Source organism: Crocodylus porosus, unplaced genomic scaffold, assembly GCF_001723895.1.
Source record: "Crocodylus porosus isolate Cpor-Errol unplaced genomic scaffold, CroPor_comp1, whole genome shotgun sequence".
Lineage (NCBI taxonomy): Eukaryota > Metazoa > Chordata > Crocodylia > Crocodylidae > Crocodylus > Crocodylus porosus.
In genome coordinates, this window is record NW_017728906.1 from 58,283,425 (window position 1) to 58,306,532 (window position 23,108).

The 23,108-nt window shown below is 41.2% G+C and overlaps 1 protein-coding gene across 1 annotated transcript in view; it reads right to left on the bottom strand.

The window, feature by feature from the left end:
• Positions 1-23,108, bottom strand: part of POLA1 (DNA polymerase alpha 1, catalytic subunit) — a 296,489-nt gene that overhangs the window by 245,113 nt on the left and 28,268 nt on the right. Inside the window, exons 14-24 of the mRNA XM_019529154.1 lie at positions 22,174-22,313; positions 15,875-16,028; positions 13,470-13,554; positions 12,117-12,178; positions 10,614-10,703; positions 9,464-9,580; positions 7,975-8,150; positions 7,450-7,579; positions 6,864-6,983; positions 5,587-5,683; positions 4,602-4,726 (exon numbers count right to left, since the gene is read on the bottom strand). Of these exons, the coding sequence (XP_019384699.1) occupies positions 4,602-4,726; positions 5,587-5,683; positions 6,864-6,983; positions 7,450-7,579; positions 7,975-8,150; positions 9,464-9,580; positions 10,614-10,703; positions 12,117-12,178; positions 13,470-13,554; positions 15,875-16,028; positions 22,174-22,313 (1,296 nt within the window). The remainder of the gene's footprint in view (positions 1-4,601; positions 4,727-5,586; positions 5,684-6,863; positions 6,984-7,449; positions 7,580-7,974; positions 8,151-9,463; positions 9,581-10,613; positions 10,704-12,116; positions 12,179-13,469; positions 13,555-15,874; positions 16,029-22,173; positions 22,314-23,108) is intronic.

Consider the following 23,108-nt stretch of genomic DNA (forward strand, 5'->3'; position numbering starts at 1 on the left):
ACACACACACACACACACACACACATACACATATACACACACACACATACACATACACACACACACATACATACATACATATAAACAAACAAACATAAACAATTCATGTCCTGGATGTGGGAGCTTGGAATTTCTTTAACAAAATGCAAAGCTGTCAAACCATCAGGCTCACAGCCCTCTAACAAAAAGTAGCACAAAATGAAGGGGTAAGTCTGGACTCCAGAGTAGCTGCTTTACAAACCTTTTCTGGGACATCTTTTGATGAATCAGCAAAGGCTAATTGAACACTTATGTTGGGTCCTCATTTGCCCAGGTAGATCCGAGCAGGTGAGCATATAGCTGGTTTTGAGGGACTCATGTTAGTAATGATTCTGTGGAAATGGGATAACCCTTTATTTTGTCAGCAAATTATCTAGAGCAATTTAAGAACAGTTCCTCTATCCAGATAATAGGAGAGAGGAGGGGAGGGAGACCCAATATCACTAAAGGAATTAAAAATTCCACACCAAGTAATTGGGGTTTGGGAAAGAAACCAGTAGGTAAGCCACCCAGCTAAGATATATAATTTGGGGAAGGCCTTAAAGCAGGGGTGGTAATTATTTGGGCTGAAGAGCCACTTAAGGAGTTCTGGTGAGCTGTTGAGGGTAGGGGGGCAGGGGCCAGGGAGATGACAATTGATCCTGTCTGGCCCCAGGACCATATGCCCCACACCCACTGACAGGGGTGCCAGAAAGAGTGGGCAAGCAGGCAGGGTCTCCATGGACCCGCATGTGGGTTCAAGACCCCCACTTGGTAGGGTGAATGAGATAGAGCTGCAGGAAAATAGGGTGCAGGACCAGTGAGCAGGGCCAAGGCCAGGATTATGGGGCAGTGACACCCCAGGGCTGAGGTCTGGGACAGAACCACAATCTGCTCCTTGGTTCCACAGGCAGGGGGCTGACGCTGGCAGCCAGAAGTCTGAGTGCAGAGTGAAATGTCCACAGTTCATTCTAATGGACAGCTGAGTCCAGCTGCTGCACCACCCCTGCCCCACCTCCATACCACTCAGCCCCATGAACCACAGCTGCCAATGTGCCTGAGAGCCACATGCCCCCTTGGGATAGAGTAGGCTATACTCCACATCAAATGGCAACTCCACACCTCGGGCAGGGGACCAGTCACACATGCTACAGCCCAGGCTGCCACTGTGCCTGGGCTAGGCAGGGCTGACAGTCCCACCACGGGCCGTACAGAATCACTTGGTGGAATGAATCTGACCCACAGGCCATATTTTGCCCACCCCTACCTTAGAGTCACTTTGCCTCTGCAAACTACTGCATAAGATATTCCTGCCATAAGGACTTGGATCTTCCCTATCCTCTTGACTGAGACAATGACTGCTAAGAAATCTCTCTTCATGGACCAATGGCAGTCACAATTAATCCTACTAAAAATCTGGGATCCCGCAAAGGCAGTCTGTAATTTGTGGAAAGATATGAAGAAGTTCTTACAGGAGTAAACCAACCACCCCTGGAAAGGGAAGACAATATGGCCCCTTTCTAGTAGACAATGGGCAGAAATAGCAATATATACTTTTATAATATATTTTTATGGCTCAGGGCAGTGGTGCTCCACCTCTGACCTGAGGGCCAAATCCATCCCATAGGGCCACATCATCTGGCCCACAGGGCTCCCTACAGGTCCAGAAATTTGGAAATTAGATAGCAGCAGATGAATTAGTTGTTGTGGACTTCGGTTATAACATTTACACAGCCCACTGCTGTGAGAAGTCTTGTAGGTTGAATGATACAGCTTTGTGTACCAGCATAAGGGAGTGGGAGGCAGGGAGGTCCCTCTGCTATTGGATCTGGCACTCGGGGTTGGGTCACGGCTGGATCTCTGGATCACAGCTGGATGGGCCAGCAAACCAACCCCATACGTTGACCCCAGGCTGTGTCTGGCCCACAGACCTATTCTGCATCACTCATCTGGCCCCTGGGGTCAGAAGGTTGTGCATCACTACTTTAAGACAGAAAATTCAGGCTTGGGAAATCTCAAGAGAAGTGTCTCTGAAAAGAGACAAAAAATAGAGAGAAACTGGAGCTGGAAGAAATAGCCCTTATCTATTGTTTCTAAGACATAGCACACTAAAAATATCCATCACCAGGACTCCTAAAAAGCAAACAAAAGTTCCCTAAACTAGGAGCATTTAGATCCTAAGGTTCTAAGGGTATAAACAGACATTGCCAAATGAAGCAGATCTGTTATGCCAGCATGTTTCCTAGCATAGCTGGCCTGCTTCACTGGCCAAAACAGACATTGCCCACTTTCTTTCAGGGTTGGGCTTCTGCAGCTACTGGGAAAAGCAGCTGGGGCCCAATCCTGAAGGATAATACTATGGACATGCCTTTGCAAACAATGCTGAGCTTCCCTGATAGAAGAGGAGGACCGAAGGAATCCCTGCGCATATTTCTACAATCAGGGAAACCCTGGAATTTCCCCATTTGCATGCCCAGGAAATCAAACTTGGGGAACACCTATGCCAATGGGGAACCTGCACAGGCAGTCTAAGGGCTACAGAGGCCCGATTCTATGCACCCCAGGAACAAGAATTCTCACCTAAAAGCAAACAGATATCGGCTGCAAAATAGCAGCACAAATTCATACCACCTATGTCACAGCCACAGATTTTGGGCATTTGTGGCATGACGAGGAGCATGGACATCTATTCACTAGGCCATTGTACCACCATAAAAGTTTTTATGATAGCACAAAAGCAACATCTGTTTCCAGCCCAAGTAACACATTAACTCACAAATATTACAAGGATGCTCCAGGGTGTAAAGTGGAAAAGACAGAGGTACCTTCATTGAAGGCTCTGCTATCCTAGTCATATCAAGAAGGTTGTCTCTGCCTCCACAGCTTCTGAGATTTTTACAGTTTCCTCTTAAGAAGCAAGATATACACTCAGGTGGTATTGAGTCTTCTGAATAACCTAAGGCCTGGTGTTTTTCTTTAATATATGTTAGCTCTTGAAAAGCTTTCAACTGTTGGGTCTCCTCTGGAATTATGAAGTACTGCAGCAAGATCATAATTACAGTCCACTGTCCGCTGTCAATGACACGGTTTGCACAAACACCTAGCTCCAAGTTGCAGTAGCCTCTCAAAGAATGGGATACCCATTCCCAATTCAGACATTTGTATTTAGCCATGACTACATGGTTAAGAAGCCTGGAGGAATGACTTAGGACCTAAGAGACCCAGATTTTATGGTCCTTTTTTTGTTTAACCTCATTATTTAACCTTCATCTGGATGATTTCAGTGGTTGCAAAAACACTTCATCTCCTTAGAGGTTCCCACCCTTGAAAGGGGCTTGGTTGCATCAATGAGACTTCTTTGAGATGGGTGTCATGGCTCATTCCCTGATTAAGCTCAACTGTAGGTGTTTACTGCTTGACTGGAGATCATATACCAATACTACAGGCACAGACAGCAGGCCAAGGATGGGAGCGGGTTGCAAACAATTCCTATTTTCTAGTTCAGCACTTTTGGTTTTCAGTCCTGAAATTGGAGTATACACCAGTGACCTTACATTCTAAATCACATAAATACATTTCGAAGACATAGTTCACCAACTGAAGACCTAAATTCTACCCAAGGGTTTGGTGGAAGAAATGGATATGGGAAAAAAGTTTGTTGTACAGCCAAAAAACAAGAAGTGCCAGGCATAAAAAATATTGAAATACAAGTGCAGAAAGAGAACAGAGAAAGGCCAGTTTTAAGAAAACAGCTTGGAAGAAACTGTAGAAAGAAATGAGAGCATAAGGGAATGAAACAGTTGAGCAAAAGGGAAAGATGTAAAGATTGAACTTGGAACACAACACAGAGGACCATGAAAAGTCCTAGAAAAAGGGATGCATTTTAAATATTGGACAAAATAAGAGGCAAGGGCTGAGGGGAAAAAAAGTTTAGTTTGGATGTGATAACTAGACTTGGACAAACATTTTAAGCTGCAGGAAAAAGATTATATAGCAGCCTAAAGGAAAAGGTTAGGATTAAATGAGAATTTAGCTTTCATCATCCCACACGCATCTAAGATTCAAGGCATGATGATAATTAACAAAAGGAAGTAGTTTGCCTGTGGACAGATGAAACATTTAGATTGATTTAAGAGGGTGGAGGTGAGGATGAAGAAAATTACCTCTCCTGACAGCAAAGCAGCTGATATTTTGTAACTGTCTTGTATATATACTTTATCTTAAATTAGGCCAATTTTCCATTAAATGAAATAGCTGCTGAACTGCTACAGTTTAGTTTCCACTTACTGTGGGATAGAGCAGACACACAAAATAACCTTAAAATGCTGTCAGTACCTCTTCCCTGCTAAGTCAGTATAATTGTTTCATCTGTCCAAAGAACTTGGAAGCAAAAGAGGAGATCAGCAGATTGTAAGCTTCTTGAAACAGAGACCACTCTCCCTGAGAGCTTCTATGTCAGTTCTCACTTAGAGGGTGCCACTAAAAATAAAAATGAGTTAGTAGCGTTAAAAAATTTAAATTAGTCTTTGATCTTTTTCTATGCAAACTCAACCTCAAAATCAAAACACTTAAGGCATACGAACCTCTGTTCTTTTCTGTGCATCTGATGACACTCTCTGTACTGTGGTAAAGCAAATATTAAACTCCTGGATAATTGAAGGATACAAGCTGTTGAAATCCAGAAGCAAAATAAATTTGTCATAAAATCCTGAAACAGAATTCAGAGAAAAGTTATAACTACTCAGTTCCTCTCAGTATCTGGTTAATGTACATTAGAACTAGATAAAAAATTCCACTGACTTTCAGGTTCTAATGCACCAACTGTAAATAAGTATTCTGACTACTGAATGAATTTGCACTGGGAAGAGAATACTTCAGAGAGCAGTGTGAAAAATCTGGGAGAAGTGAATCTTTTCCTGTCTTTTCCTGCAGAAACTTCAGAATCTCAGGTCTCATTCTTCAAAGATGAACTCTAACTGAATACCAAGTTGTCAGTATATATTACATCTTGTATGGCTTAAGCATTACCTTGGGAATCTAGTCTAGATTTCATTCAAGTGATCCAGTTCAGCAGCACAATGTAACGAATTCTCCAAGTAATACTCTTAAATTGTAACACATACTAATAGCCAGTAATAAAAAAAGCTGTCAGAAGTGGAACGATCCAAACCCTTTTAACTTATCAGGGTTGAACAGATAGCTTCTGTGTTACTGTAGGATACTTTTGTTCAGTTATCACCATATACAGGAGAAACTGTAAAAAAAACCCTTAAGCATCCACAAGCAAAACATACCTATGCATATGCAACACAACTACCCCCAGTAAAGCCTTATTTCTCCAATACACTAAACAAAGGGAGATACACTACACTACCGGCAAACACAATGAAATTCAAATGCCTGGGTTGATGTGTTGTCCGGAAAAGCCCCATCGCCAGGCCAAAAAACATACAAAATTACTTATACCTCTATATTCTTAAAAAAAGAGAGATGTACTATATTCTGAAGAAGTCAAACTTATTTTCTTGTTGATATGCTGTCAAAGAAAATGAAGTTACTAAAACTTACCAACTTTTGGATCCAAGACTAAACCTCCAGCATATGCTGCCTTCTTTCTCCCTATCTTAGATTTAGTCTGATCTTCCAAGTCTTCATCTTCATCTACCTATATTTGGTATATAAATTTACAAAACTGAACTCTCCTTACACAGCAATATAGAAGTCTGAATTTACAAATGAAAAAAAAAAGAAGGGAGGGCACTGGGGGAGCGAAGCACATGACATAGGTTTGGGAGTTTTATAAAATGCACATGCTAAATGAATATTTTTTTTTAGTATTCTGATTAAGGCTCCCTATCTCACAAAATAGCCCAGTGTATTACTACTATAAGAATGGCAAAAAGCAAAAACAGTGAAATTTAAATTAGATGTAGTTTTTCAGCTTTAAGCCTACAGTTTGTTAACATAATAGGAAGTATTCTAAAATATCTTTAACCAGATGCTGTTCTTTTACGAAATTATCTGAAGTTAACTATGAAAGTTTTTCATGTACATCTCAAAGCCATCTGTTATTTTACTGCTTCATATTTGAAATATTGCTCCTAGACAGAACATGAATTTGCCTTCAAGTGCAATTTAAAAAGCCTACAGTCATCCAAGCTATTCTCATACAGAATTGCTCCCTAATTTCTAGTATTTCAGACTACTATGCTGATTTTAGCTTTAAATAACAGCATGGCAAGGAAGCCAAATACATAGAGGTACACAAATTGAAGGATTATAAATAGAATAAAATTAACTGAAGTTGTAATTTCTTCTAACTTTCCAATTTCATTAAAAAATATATTTGTTAAAGGGGCAATTTCATCTTAGAGCACCTCTCTCAGAGCATCATTTATACAGCTCATCTAGGCATGTTTGTTTGGGGGGGGCGGGGGCAGCGGGTTAAGATGGACCAGACAAGAGTTTTTGCAATGGAAAAAAATGACTCAACAATGAGAAAATAATTAAACAAAATACGCATCACTAAATACCAAAAAAATAAAAATGTATTTGATTACTGACACTGAAAAAAAATGGTTATCCTATAAACAAAGTAAGGGGTTTTTTAAGAGAAAAAACATCAGCTCTTCTAATGACAGCATCCCTTTACACCGCAGACTTTTCAAACAACTTGTTTTATCAATTTTAGTAAAAATTCTGGTTGAACTGATCATATTATTTCTGCAGCTGCTACAGTTACCTTTAATGTTTTCATAAAGAACATCCACAAATAAAAAGGATATGTTAAACATTTTTATAAGGGAAAAAGAACAGTGACAAACAAAAATAAATTTTCGACCCACCAGCTTCTGCTGAGGCTTTTTAAAAACTTGCTTGTCTGGCACAATATAGTCTCTCTCATAAAATGCATGAAGAAGCAAGTACTCATTACGTTCAGATCGCCCACCCATCATTGTCCTTGACTAAGAGGAAAAAAATAGAAGAATTCAAAACAAACTGGAGAAAGTAAAAATGAATTAGGACATCATTGATTTGAACTGTTTACAATGTGCTCTTTTAACTGTTGCTCTTTTTTTAGATTTAATATAATTTTGTCTGTGCAGTTTTTAACATACATAAATAATCTAACAAATGATTCAGTAATCTATCACTTTTATACCTCCACACTACAAACGCTCTCCAAAGTCAAAATTCTGTCTTGGTCATCCAAATTTGAAGGTACTGAACGTTTCTAATTCGTAGCATTTCTAATTCTTTTGAAGGACAAAGGAAGCACTCTCGTCATAGCACAAAGTTAATGCAAAGAGAAGTATATACCCTGCAATCACTGACTCAGACTAAACATTAATAAACCAGTAACCACATCCAAACACTGAAAACACTACGGAATAGTTGCACTGTAATACAGATGGGGAAGAAAAAAATTACCATGATATTCCCAGAGATATTTGTGATCTGCAAGGCTAAAGGAAGAACATTCAGCTCACACATGATCTCAAGAATGAACTTGGCATCTGTCCAGCTGTTTTCCAGCATACACATTAAGTGGGGAGAATTACTGGGAAGAGACAGAAGGACAGGTTAAAGGTCCTATACATTTTGCAGAAGACTGGACATATATTCTGTATTGTGATCCCATATTATCTGCAGCATACCACTGAAGATAATGCCACAGTCAAATAGTTGCAGAAAGCCATTCCAGATGCATTTATTAATGTATCTTAAGTAACATTTTCACAAATTATTTTGATGTGTTCATTGTAAGCTATCGCCAACAGTTGTGTTATAAGGAATATTTAGCCTTTGTAAAATAAAAATTATTCTAATTATTTAATGTAAAAATAAATGCTTAAATGTACATTTTCTGGCAAGCTTAAGAAAGAAAATTAAAGTTATATACAATAACCTAAATTAAATAGCTCCTTCACTCCCTAATGAAATCCAGCAATATACCTGTACATGTTTCGTATCTCTTCTGGTGGAATGGCTATCCTCTCTGTTTTCAGAATCTGATGGACCAATTCAGACAAATGGTAGCTCTTGCAACGAATCAATTCCTTTGCTGAAATTTCCACGTCACAGATCATTCTACCACAGGCAGCATTCCTTTCAGCAAAGCCACCTCGACCCTTAGTCATGTGAAAATAAAGAAAAGATAAATGCACTTGAGCAGGGTCGGATCCAATTGCCTCAAGTCAGTTGGAATCTTCTGTTTTAATCATAAGTATTGAACCAGGCACTAAGAAATTCAGGATATACTTAAAAGAACTTACGAACGTGAACAACTGGGAAACTTCATTCACATTAGGGCATGATCCTACAAGCCCCGATGCAAATGGTTATTTTCTTCTAGTAAAAGCCAACCATCGGCTTCCATAGGGTCATGCATAGTTGCAAAACCCTACACATTCACTTAATTTTACAGCATCAATGCCCAAGGCTAAGTACCTGACATGGAATTAGTAATTTCATTTTTTTCCCTGAAAGGTACTGGCAAGATCTTATTGGACATACAGAGGTACCTAAGTGGCAAGTCCTCACTGCTGTTGTGCAACTTAGCCTTAAAACTATGATTTAACTATGCATGTTATAAAAAATGAATTAATGGATTATCAGAGACCTGAACAGAGTGCACTAGGACTGCACTACAGCACCTGATCAGTGGAGTAGGATATGACCCTATAATTTCTGAATACGAATGGCAGGTTACTAAATGATACATCACAAACAGGGGAGGAAGCCAAGTTGAAGTGGAGTTCTGGCTATCAAATTTAATAAGCTTACTGTATTTATAACCACAAAAAATGATTAAAAATGTCCTCCTTAAGAATTCACTCCATTTCCTCCACCCTTTCCAAATTTGAAGGGTAGTACACAGTAGACAGAGCATATTCCTTATGGACAAATTAAAGCATCAACATTTTTCATGACTGTGAAAAAAGAGAGTGCGGAAGGGGAAGAAGGTACTATAGTTAAGTATTCAAAATGTCATGAAGTGTCCTCAGAACAAGCACGTAATAAGAACTAGAGAAATACAAATTTAAACTACTCTCTATGGGATGATTCACCAATCAATCCAAGCTACATTTTCCTCTCATTTTAGCTGCACTAGACAAAGACAGCTACAGTACAGACTATTACAATTAATCTGTCATTATTACCGTCTAGTTGAGATATGTAAACTAAATTAGCCTAACCTGAAAATTAGTTTAGCTCATTACTATAATAAAACACTCATACAAACATTCATCATGTCTGAACTGGGACACAAGAAATCCAGCATGACCAACAGTCAAAATACATTAACAGCACATTCAAAATACTTCAGCATGACCAGCAGTCAAAATGCATTAGTGGCGCATACAAAATACTTCAGCAAAATGATTAAACATAAATTAAAATGCAACAGAAAGGAACTTGAGATACTTAGGCAATATTTTACCCCAAGCTTTGGCATGTTGGACCTCCTCAGTCGACCTATCTTGGACCAGTGAGGGACTTTGCACACATTAATTCTCTGCAGGAGCACTTCCAGATCAAAGCCATAAATATTATGACCCTTGCCACAGAAAGAAAGCAACAAAAAAGGTTGTAACAAATGCAAATGAAAGGGCTTATTTTCATATACTTAGCATTCCTTTGCCCTTTGTATTTTGTAATCTAATTGATGGCATCATCTGCATACCTCTTACAGGAGGCCCTTTCTTCTAAGGGAATTTATTCATCATCAGTACTCATTAGCCTTAACATTAACAACGCTGCTCAGCAGAATACTGAAATAAACTGTTTCATCAAAGTGGCTCCGGTTCATACATCATCATTTTCCAATTCCAGTCTCCCCCCTCACTCCCACCCCTCAGCCACTAGCAGATTTCTATTTAAATTCTCTAGTCAAGCCACACACCCTTTGTACAGAATATGAAGACATGTTTAAACAATGCCTTGTCCCTTCCCCCACAAAAAGCCCTGCTACTGCTGCAAGAGATGCACAAGGTACCATAGTAATATTATACGTTCAGTCTGTCAGCTTACAGAAAGGTAAACTTCTTAGTTTGCTAAACCAATATTTACTTAACTGTTATGATACCTTAGATTAAAAGAGTATTGCAGCATTATCTGAACATTTATAGTTATATTGCCCATATAACAAACACTTTGTCCCATGTCAAATGTAAAAAATGTTTATTTGGTCACAGAACACAGTTTTGCTCTGATCTATGGATTTTACCATCTTAATTTGGTATCAAACAATCCAAATGAAATTAGCTGGAATTATATGAGCATTTGGACTAATGAACCGTATGAGCTTTTTACTTTTTCGGAAAATCCACAAACCATTTTTAAATTTGGACAGAGGTCAGATGTTTTAAGCACTATTCAAAACAGCAGGGTATACAACTTGCTGCTGGGGAGCAATTCTACATCATGTTCTTAAGAGTATACCTGCTGTATTATAGAGCATTTAATACAAGTCAAAACCATGATGTGAACTAAATTAAATGCAAAAGGCTAGAATGGACATAAAGAAACAAAAGAAGTTAAATACACCCAAGTAAAAATATTCCTTAACTTAGTTCTAAAAAACTACTCACCACAAGAACATCTGGGTCAATTTTGTGAATCTTTGCGAGGAAAAAACCCAGCAATGTTCTCTCTGTCGCAGCAATTTCTATTTTAGCATTCTAAGAGGGGAAGAAATACAAGTTTAAAGTCAAAACAACCTGCCCCTCATGCACTAGTTAGAAGATGACGATAATAAAAGCACTGTAATGGGTAGTTTTCTTCTTCCATAACTGAAGGTTTCCTGTTCCCATGCACACGGACAGAGGAAGCTCATCTCAGATGCCTTACTCTGCTTTGTAGGTAACAGTAAAGAGCAACATTCCAGACCTTTACTACAAGTCAAATCAAATGAAAGCTAAACAACTTCCCAACTATCAGCTTATAATCATGTTAAGAAGGAAAAAGGAGAGAGAAGAGTAAGTTACTGTTATTGTTCTAATCTTTTTCAGTACCCTTTAAAAATAAGGATTAAAAATCTGATGGACTCTATAGGCCAGGGAAACAGGAGATTGATACAAACAGCTTTGAGTAGATACCAAAAAAAGTATGAACTAAGCTTGCCCAAGGAACTCTGCCAGCATCTCTCAAAAACCTTAACAGTAACAGTTCTGCTACTTTTTAACATGACTGTAAATGGTCGGAAATTATAGCATTATGGCTTAATAAATATAATAACAGGCCAGACCAACAGGTTTTAAGAAATGATCTAAAGATATGAACTTAAGTTTTCAGAAATGAAAACTAGGGCATTGGAGGACAATACATTTTGGTAAGTTTAACGTGCTAAGCGCACCATAAATGTGAGACATGACCTACACTAAGCCAATTTATAGTGCGTTAAAATAGTAAACCAGCCAGAAAAACATTCATTTGACATTCATTGATAAATTGAAAATGTGCCATGTCCCAGACCCAGGGCTGCCCCATATGGATGCTGACAATCAGCTAATTGTCAGCATAGGGAAGTGGTAGCCCTAGGTCTAGAACTGGATGCAGAGTCCCAAGGCTTTTTGTGACCCACAAGGTTTGATGCCTTGCGGCCCCCGCAGGGCAGGGCAAACCTTTTTAAAATACCAGGTCCAGAAGAGAGCACAGCAGGAAACCTGGGAAGCGAAGTCTTCTCCTTGGGATTGGGCAAGGGACAGCACCTGGTCTTGGTTTGGGATCTGTAGCTGTACCCTGCCCAATCTCACACAACAGTTGTGTCCTGGATCTAGGGACTGTCCCGTACCTAATCTCAAAAATGTCACTGGGATCAGCATGCAGCAGTCCTGGAAGCTGGCAACTGTGCAACTGTGGTCTGGGGAATTTTATGACCCCTCCCCAAAACTGCATGACCTGTACATCTGACAAGTCATGCAATTTTAAGGATGGAAAATAAAATGCCCTAGGTCCCAGTTGTGTGACTGCCTTCCAGAAGCCGTAACGTTCTTTCCCAACCCCACTGCTCTTTCCAAATACCCTCCAATCTAAGAAGACTCTGTTATCAGTGCAGTACAAAATACAAAAAAAAACCCAAAACACAGAGTTACCTTGGTTTTAATGACATCTTTGAAGTCATATGGAAAGATACAATCATTTGGTTTGGAAATAACTGCAAAAAAGAATAGCATCTTAGCCTCACTCAAGTGATGTCAGTGTGTTTCTCTTTTTAATATAATCTCTAAAGCAATGGTCTGGAAGGAAAAGCCTTATTTTACCATATATTCTTGCATGCAACATGTCCCTGAACATGAAACTCACCTTTATCTTTCAAAGGCAGAATGAAGAAGAAAAGATTTTTCCAGAGAGATGGCTGCACAGAGGAAGGACAAGCTGAGTCACCCTCCCTTTTCTGCTCAACTAAAACTCTAGCTGCTGCTAAAGACTGGACTCAATGGTTGGACCCATGATCTTGAAAAGAGCTAAAGAACTGTCAAACAAGAGACGAGCCCAGCACAAGCTACAGACAGAAAAATTGTCCTTAAAAAGATTAGTTTGATTAGTGGAACATCAAGACTATTAAAAAAGAGAGATACACAAATACCTGTAAAGTGAAGAAGAATGAAACATGATGTCAACTTATTTCCTCAGCTGCCTAAATAATATTAGAGCTGCTCCACTGTAGAGCAGGAATCAAAGCAGGGTTCTTTCAAACCCAGCCAAAAAATCAGTTTCCTCACTTAATACATGCACCCCAATTTTGGGGGGCTGATTTTTTTGCAGAAAGTATATGTGTTGCACGCAAGAAAAGATGGTATTTATTACACGTTAACAAATTTTCTTGCCATTATACAAGATACAAAGCGGTAACAAGCCCATACCTAAATTTGCAGAGTCACCAAGTTGGTATCTAGTATAAAAATCATTTTCAGAGTTTACAGCTTGGTTTAAAAAAATCATTCTATGATGAAAATTGAGAAAACACTAAACCACTAATCAATTTAGAACCAACATATGGGATCTCTGGTTTATGACCCCCACATACTCAGCTTTCTCAAGTTTTCCCACACTTATTTCATAATGTAACAGCCAGATCTCAACACAGCTTTTTAAAAAGAAACACCAACCAAAGTTATGGAGAAACTGCTTTAAAACTGAGCATTCTCTTCAAAGGAAGGACTTCAAACTGGCTCCTAGTACTACACTGTTTTTAAGTTAAACAACAGAAATTTAAAAGAAATACCAGCACGGAACAGAGTGAGAGAGAAGAGCAGGATCTTTAGAAGTGAATTACCTTGCCTTCATAGCCAATTTGTTTTTAATCAACTAAATAGAACATCAGCTAAGTTAAAGAAAGAAAAGAGTCATAATGTGACAAAAATCTAGACCATAACCTAATTAGATACTTCTCCCACAGCCACCCAACCAGTATTGACAAACAACATTATTACAGAAACACCTACCACAGAAGTGTGTCTGAAAAGGAGGCTGAGGTGGAGCTTTATCCAAACAAAATTTTTGATGGACTAGAGCTGCAATAGCCATAACCTGTACCACAAAAAATAAAAAATAAAAAAAATCATATAAGTAAACACATAGATGTGCTCTTGTGGGTTTACAGCAGACTGAAAGAAAATACCAACTTGCCCTATTTCCTTCTCCATTCAAAAACTATACTGTCCATTGAGTGAATTTGTGCTGAAATTTCAAATATTTTCAGAACAATTCGCTTAATTTAGAAGTAATAAATAACTATAGCAGGGACCCGGGCAAGCCCCGCGCTTACCAGGGCAACGACCACGGGCGTGCTCCACAGCTGGCCCCGTAGAAAAGCAGTGACCTAACAGGCCAATACCGCACTTGGCCATGCCCCTGCTCTTGGGGTAGGATGGGTAGCCAGCAGGCAGCATGCTCTACAGTGAAACCCAGAAGCTGAGCTCCACAGGGGGACAGGGCCCAGCCCGAAAAGAGGGCAAGCAGGTGACACAACCAGTGCCACCTAGGGCCTGAAAGCTGTGAGTGCAAGAGCTGATGAGCCCCCCTGGGGCTCTCAACACCTGGCAGTGGCCACAAGACACGTAGGGACAGGCAGGAATCCAGGCTGGCCCCAGGCCCATCCTGAACTTCCTGCATGAGGCAGCACCAGCTTCAGACAAGGGGAAACACTGGTGTAGGCACAGGTCCACGCCATTTCCCTACATCAGAGACAAGGACCAGCTCACCACCAGCTCTCCCCATGGAACCCTGACTGTCATGCAGTCACTGGAGGTCAGATACCTTTAGGAGCCCCACAAGGGCTCGTAGTACCCATGGCCTTCAACTATCCAAAGGGCTTGGCCCAAAGCAGGCCAGCCTGATTGGACTGGGCTCACAATAGGGGACAAACACTGAAGAGCTCTAACTGCCTGGAGAAAGACAGCCAAGGTATGCTGCTGGGACAAAGCGAGGCCTGAAGCGGATACAGACACCATTATTTAAGTTGTATTTGTTTATTCATTTTCTTACGTGGGCTGAATGCCACTGAACACAAACTTTACCAAGACCCCTGGGCTCAGCCAGTTTACACTGGCCCCGTTTCAGTTTCCTTCCTTCATGGACCCCTCTACCTAGCAAACAAAGCCAAATACTGAGGAAGACCAGGCACCTACTTATATCACCAACAGAATACCCAAGTAGAAAGGGGTGGGGTGTAGGGGAGGTGGAAACCCACAGAAGACTCTCGGGCATTGTGACCCTCCCCAGGTTCAATGAACCCTGTACAATCAGTTACCACCTCCTGATACCCTTTATAAGTACACCAAGTTGTGGCAGGAAAGATACAAAAATAGAGGAATAAGACACCTGTTGAGTATGCAGCACCCGGGCCCCACCCCAGTGTAGCCACTCAGCCTGGGTCCCTACAATAACACAATTCAAATGATACTTCATAGTTTTAATCATCACACAGAGTTAGGCAGACAAAAGGTAATTCTCCTTTCAGATGATTTCCTTATTACAAAAATTCATCCCAAAATCTGAATAAAACCCCAAAATTTAGACATTCCCTGAGAAATGGAATGTAGCCACAACTCTATGGCACTCTTTTTAATCAGGTTCTTCTGGAGTTGAGGATTCCAGGCTGTTAGTTTCCAGGAAGACTACCAAGGAGGTAGGAACCTGAAAGTCCTAGACCCCAAGGACTGGGTAGTTGGGCACACAAGGAAGCAGACATGTGTGGTAAGCAAAGTTCCCTTAGCACCCTGCCTGGGTTCTGTCCCAATTTCATTAAAAAATCACGACAGAACACTTCATTTTTCACAAAATGACAAATCTGCACAACTTTCTCAAACCAACTGTAACATGAAGTTTATCTAAGACAGCTGTCTCTGTCTAGCTAGACTACTGCTACAGACAGCTCTCTTGTTGAACAAAAAAGGTGACAGCAGCATAACGGATGAAGAGTTCTAACCAGGTCTCTATTCTGCTTCAAAATTACAGGGACAGAATACTGCAATGTAGGATGTAGGACAATTAGGATGCAATATTTAAAGCTACACAATTGTTTACAACATTGGAGTTTTTTAATAGTCTTAAAATATAAGTTTACAGTAGTCAAAAATAGATTTTAGGGAGTGAAGGATATTTAAAAAAGGTTTAAATACAAATGTAGTCCCTGGTTCTGCTATGATGGTTCAATATATGGACTTGCTCAGTCTACATATCCTGCACCTCCTTCATCCTAAAACAAGTCACCTGAGACAGAATCCGGTCCACAGAAAGTAGCAATCACAGTCACAGTCCTCTTGGTAGGTAAAATTATTTCAGTTACCAATGGGTATTTAGCATATGCCAAAGAAAATAAAACTCCTCTTCAAAACGGTTTACTCACCTCATTCTGATGAGTCTTTGGATTCGGAATTGTTCTTATGCTGAGAGACATCACCACAAGAGGGGGAGGTGGCAGATCTTTAACCACATTCACCAGGTCAGGTTTCAGTGCCACTGCCTCCATTTTACACCAACTGACCAACTGACTCGAGGGGAAGGGGGGGCGGAAAAACATTTACAAAAAGGGAAAAGCCATCATTAATTAAAACAAAAACAAAAACCAGTCACTTACCTTACAGTAACTGTGACTTGACACCCTTGATATAGACAAAAACCTACAACCAGTAAGCTAGACCGAGCACACACAGCTCCACCATCCAGCTCCCGGTGCTTCCCCTGGATCTGACTAGATTCACATGGGGTACAGCACATGCCCATGATGCAGCACCAGTCCAGACTGGATCTGGATCCTGGACTTTCCCCTCCCCCAGCATAGCTGATCCATCAGCTGCTCCAGCTGGTCTGGGACCCACGCTGCATGCAGCACACAACCCAGTGTGGCTGAAACAGGCACCACACGCAGCACAGTCCAGCCAGAGTAGCAAGTAGACATTACACTGCACATGGTGGCTGCCCTAGCTGGATTGTGCCATACATGGCACCTACTCCAGCTGGTCCTGGACCTGCAATGAATGTAGAGCTGGCAGGACCACATGCAGCATGAGTTCAAGACAGTCAAAAGCAGACTCCATTTGTGACACAGTCTGGCCAAGGCAATTACTACATGTAACGCACTCCCTCAGTTGACAGAAAAGAACAGACAGTATATAGTAAAGAACAGAAATACATTATCTGAGTAAGCCCATGTGAATCCACCATAACCAAAGGGTCTAAAGGCTAACTAACTATAGCCACTCTGTAGTTCCCTCACTAATTCAGAGTTTCTGAATGTCAGGATCTACACAGACAAAACTTTTTGGAAACATGGTTATTGTAAGATGAATAACAGCCATCTTCAAGTATTAGTCTGTAGGAAACCCAATACCATATCTGAAGGTGGGATTGACTGTTGACTGCCACTGACCAAAATATAGGGTTGGAGTGTTGTAGCTTTGACAGTCTAGAACAGTGGGAGTCAACTTTTTTGGCACATGTACCACAAGATAGCCCCACACCCCCCCTGAGTGCATGGCAATCTTCTTCTCCTGCCTTACTAGCTGCTCTGCCTTCTGCTACCAACCCTGTGCTCTCTGCTGATCTGCAGCTTTGCTTTCTGCTTCGTTCCCCATGCTCCCTGCCCAATATGCTGCTTTGCTTTCGGTCTCCTGCCCTACCTGCAGCTATGCTGCCTGTCCCCTCCCCAATGTTGCCTGTGACGCTTGCTGGCCATCCCTGGTCTAAGAACTATGAAAACTAAGTGTTTTTTGGTAATACCTTTTATTGGACCAACTACCTTATGTTCTTACATGTAACACATGCTTTTTTTTCCCCAAAAGTCAACCCTCCCATCCCAACATTGGAGTGCATGTATGAAAGCTGATTTTTCTACCCAACACAGAAGCCTCCACTTTGAGTCCAACTCCAAAAATCAACTGCCCAGCAGCAGCAATGGAATTTCTTTTCAAGCAGATGAGGGGGTTATTATTCTTCACTGGGTCATTCTTCACTCCACAGGTTTTAACAACAGCCTCTCCTTTTTAATAGCCTTGATATTCCACTATCAAACTTACCTTTCTTTTGCCGTCCAGTAGCTATTCCAGGTCTCCTCTCCTGTTTCAGAGCCTTGTGGACTCCTTAGGTCTGTTCCTGCTCTAAGCAGCCGCAACTAGGTAAATACTTTTTTCTGAATTCCAACTTCCCAAAAACAAGGTGCATATTTTATTCTGGGGTGTGTTGTATATGAGAAAATATGTCATATAGTTGATAGATGTAAAATAAGCTTTCTAGCACAAAGTGCTCTTCTTCAAGTTAAAGGCATTCTCCATTCAAAATATGTCTAACATGTCTCCCAAATAAACACAATCATAGAAATCATAGAAAATTAGGGTTGACAGAGACTTCAGGTCACTGAGTCCAACCCCCTTCTCAAAACAGGACCGCCCACAACTGTATCATTCCAGCCAAGCCGGACCTTAAAAACCTCCAAGGGTAGAGATTCCAGCATCTCCCTCAGTAATCTGTTCCTGCGCTCCATCACCCTCCTGGTGAGAATGTTTTTCCTATGATCCAACTTAAACTTCCCTTGCTACAACTTAAGACCATTGCTCTTTGTTCTGTAATCTACCACCACTGAGAACAGTCTAGCTCCAGCTGCTTTAGAAACTCACTTCAGGTAATTAAATGCCATCAAATCCCCACTCAGTCTTGTCTACAGACTAAATAAACCTAGTTCCCTCAGCCTCTCCTCAGAAATAAATGTGCCTCATCCCCCTAAGCATTTTTGTTGCCCTTGGCTGGACTCTCTCCAACTTGTCCACATCTTTCCTATAGCAAGGGGGCCAGAATTGGACACAGGACTCCAGATATGGCTCATCAGTGCCAAAGAGAAGGGAAGAGTCACTTCCCTCAATTTGCTGGCAATGCTCCTACTAATGCAGCCCAGTACCCTGTTAGCCTCCTGGGCAACAAGAGCATACTATTGACTTATATGCAGCTTATTGTCCACTGTAACCCCCAGGCCCTTTTCTGCAGAGCTACTGCTTAGCCAGCTGGTCCCAAACCTGTAGCACCAATGGGATTGTTCTGTCCTAAGTGGAGGACTTCGCACTTGTCCTCGTTGAACCACATTGGCCAACCTTCTTTTGGCCCAACCTTCCAATTTGTCTAAGGCCACTCTGAATCATAGCCCTATCCTTCAGCATATCTACTACCCACCCCCCCAGCATGGTGTCATCCACGAACTTGCTGAAGGTGCACTCCATCCCATCTTCCAGACTGTTAATGAAGCTACCGAACAAAAGCAGCCCCAGGACCAACCCAACTAAACACTACACCATTGCTCACTACCCATTGAGCCTGACAATCCAGCCAGCTTCCTATCCATCTTACAGTCCATTCATTCAACCCATACTTCCTCAGCTTGCTTGCAAGAATGTTGCAGATCGTATCAAAAGCTTTGCTAAAGTCAAAATATATCACGTCCTCTGCTTTCCCCAAATCCACAGAGCCAGTCATTTCATCAGAGAGCAATCAGGTTGGTCAAGCATGACTTGCCCTGGGTGAACCCATGCCGACTGTTCCTGATCACTTTCTTCTCCTCAAAGTGCTTAAAAATGGTCCTTGCTTCATGATTTTTCCAGGGACTGAGGTAAGGCTGACTGGTCCATAGTTCCGCAGATCCTCCTGCCTCCCTTTCTTAAATATGGGCACTATATTTGCCCTTTTCCAATTGTCCAGAACCTAACCCCACTTGCCATGTGTTTTCAAACATAATGACCAGGGGTCTGCAATCGAATCAGCCAACTCCCACAGCAACCTCAGATGCATTCTAAATAGTCCCTAACCTGTTCTTTCATCCCTGTTGGCTGCTCACCTCCTCTCCAAATTGTGCTACCAGGTACAGCAGTCTGGGAGCTGACCTTGCCTGTACAGACCGAGGTAAAAAAAGGCACTGAGTACTTCAGCCTTTTCCTCACCATCTGTCAGGGACCCACAGTTTCTCTGGCCTTCCTCATGTTGCTAACATACTTGTAGAAACTCTTGTTACCCTTCACGTCCCTTGCTAGTTGCAACTCTAGTTGCATTTTTGCCTTCCTAATTTCATCTCTGCATGCCCGAGCAATATTCTTGTACTCCTCTCTCATCATCTGTCTGACCTTCCACTTCTTGTGAGCTTCCTTTTTGTGTTTTAAGTTCACTGCTAAGCCAAGCTGGTCACCTCCCATATTTGCTACTCTTCCTGCACATTGAGATGGTATCTTCCTGTGCTCTCAGTAAGATTTCTTTAAAATACTACAAGCTCTCCTGAACTCCTTTCTGCCTCAGACTGGTTTCCCAGGGCATCTTACCCATCAGTTCCTTAAGGGAGTCAAAGTCTGCTTTTCTGAAATCCAGGTTCCTTGCTCTTCTGCTCTCCATTCTTCCTTTTGTAAGGATGCTAAAATCAATCATCTCATAGTCACTGCTGCCCAAATTGTCATCCACATTGACATTTCCCACCAACTCTTCCATTTGTAAGCAGTTAGGACAAGAAGAAAACAGCCCCTAGCTGGTCCTTCCAATGCTTGAGCCAGGAAGCTGGACCCAATGCTCTCTAAAAACTTCCTAGATTTCCTGTGCACGGCTATATTGCCCTCCCAGCAAATGTCAGGGTGACTGAAGTCCCCCTTGAGAACTAGAGCCTGTGATCTAAAAACGTCCAATAGTTGTCCGAAGAAAGCCTCCTCTACCTCATCCTCCTGGTCTGGTGGTCTATAGCAAACACTCATCACAACAACACCCTTGTTGCTCTCCCCTCTAGTCTTAACCCAGAAACGCTCTAAGACATCACATTTAAAAGACTGCCTTCTCCAATCTGGTATCCAGGGAAGGCCAGGTCAATGGGAATTAAGCAAGGATATGCCTCTCAGCTATTGGAATTGGGGAAAGTTCCAGTTGACCCAAATACGGAAGCTCGAACTCATCAAATGAGCTTCAATACAAGGAGGAAGTCAAATACCAGACATGTAATAGCACACTAAAAGCACTGAGTAACTCACTTAGATCAGTGGTTCTCAATCTTTTTAGACTCAAGACCCCTTCAAAATGTTTCAAAACTTAGTGGCACCCTGTTTAAAAAACTAATCACCATCATGAACATTATAATACAAATATCATAAACATGTACATATATAATTAACCACTGATATACTTAAATTATATTCCCCACCTCAAGCTGTTTGGGGAGTGCTCCCCTAGCACTGCCTGGCCAAGAGCAGGTTTGCTCCCAGTGGAGCACTGAACTCCCAAAACATAGCTCCAAGTCACTGGTGGACATTAGGAACCACTGGGCCAAGTTATTCCCTTAGTCACCTCAGGATGATGCCCTGGGGCAGTGTCTGGAGATACCTGGCAACCAAGAACAAGATGCTGGCTTGCAGGCGCAGCATGTGGGGAGTACCAAGAGTGTGGGAGGGGCAGAAGGTGGGCAAAAGGACATACAAGGCCTGGGAGGGAAGCGGGGGCAGGCTAAGGGAGTGCTGTAGCACTGTCACTGCCACCACAAGGTGAAAAGCTGTACCATGTGCCTTGGTTTTCAGAAGGAATGTTGGCACCAAACTAGAGAAAAAGCTACAATGGAAAGGCGCACCTGCCTGCATTGTATTACGTGGGCAAGCACGCTGCTTTTGCTGCACCTCTTCCTAGTTTGGTTCCAATGTACCTCCTGAAAATAAGGGACAGTTTCACTCCACGGTGGCAGTAGCCACCTGGAGATAAATGCACCTGCCACCAGATGGAACTGTTCACTCACCCTGGTTGTGCTGACATCATGGCATCCCTGTTGGAAAGTCACCAACTTAAATACTGTCCCATAAGAAACGGTACTAATATAGGACTTTGAAAATATAAGTTCCAAGTTCACACTCCAAACTTCTACAGACATACTGGGAGTCAGCCCCCCTGTGCCTCTGTTCCCCTTCTGTGAAACTGAGATAACAGTACATTCCAGCTTCACAACAATGATGCAAGAATAAGTACATTAAAATGCCTATAAGCCATTTGGAAACTATGGTCATAGGAACCACAAGCAGGGACAGATTTTGAATCTGAGAAAGGGATAAGTGGGGCTTATCACTACCCTGATTTTGAGATGGCGCATATATGATTGATCAATTTATTTTTAGCTCAAAAGGAAGAAGACCCTCCTTTTTCTTCAAAGTGAAGAACCATAAGGAGTACAAACCTCTTCGTGTGGATCTAAGAGGAAGCAAGGAGGCCGCCTACCCTGTTGTTGGTGTTTGGGGGAGGGAGGGGAGAAACAGTTTGTTTCTTTGCTTTGTTTTGTTGGGTTCTGTTTTTTTGTGAGAAAGGTCATTGAGATGGCAGGTTTAACTAAATCTAAGAATCAAACTGGAGTCATTCCCAATCTTTACATTTTTCCTGTTCTACCAGGTTTGGTTTGGGGGATTATTCCAGACAGAAAAGTCATCTCCCAGGTTTTTCCTGGTCTCAGAACAGATTACTTTCAAACGCATCTTTGTTTCAGAATTTCAAAACATCTGTTCTTATAAGATGGCCCTAACTTTCTAGCACCCCATGTCTAATAAATATTTCATAAAACTGAACTGTACAGGTAAACACTCGCTGTCCCATCCCTCTACCAGTTTATTTGCACATATTTTTCTAGCAATGTTTTAAGTATTCAATATGCAAACCCTCGTACGTGGATTTTTTATTTCCAGCCAACACGGTCCTTTGATCTTCCTGCTCATCAACAGAAGCTCCAGGCTAGAAGTATTTGTTCCAAAAACATGAGAAAACGTCTCTCCTTTCAGATCCTGAGGAAGCCGGGGAAATTCAGCCTGACAATTAGAAGAAAATGATAATGAATGATTATACTCACCCAGAAAAAAAAAATCACATTAATATAACGTGATTAAACAACAGCATAACTAAATAATACCAGTTAGCGATATAATATTATAATAATACAAGAAATATAAAAAAAAAATCTACATAAGCCAAAACAACAATCTAAAAACGACACATGCCAAAAATATGCACTGATGGAGAAACATGAGGAAACTGAAAAGTATTAGCATCAGCCAGATACCAGAAAATGCTCAGTGACCACTTTTAGGAGGAACTGCCTAAATGAATATTGCAACCTATTACATTCCTCTAGACATCTGGCAGCGCTATGTCCACTGTTTGCAAAGATAGTCAAAATTGTATTGTTCATGAAGTGCTAAAGAAGCATTTTGGGTAGCCAGCATGGTTTTACTTTACCCTAAAGTGACCTTAACTCTTGAGAAATGCCCAGAAGCATTAAGGAGACATCAGAAGCACCAGAAATAGACAAAAACATTCAGATTTGAAGCCTAAACTAGTTTTTAGATTCATTAAGATTAAATTATCATCATTATATCTATCACCGGGCTCCTTCAGAAAATGTTTAATTCAAGTTTCTCTGCCTGGGTGCAAATCAAAAACCCTTAAAAGTGAGGAAAATGGCTTAACATAAAACTCTTGATTCAGTAATGGTTTTAAAACAGATACATAACTTCATGCACTAACTCAAGACTACTCATATCTGTTTAGTGCCTTACTAAACTGAAGGCAAACTGCAAAAAAAAAAAAAAAGGAAGCAAAAAAAG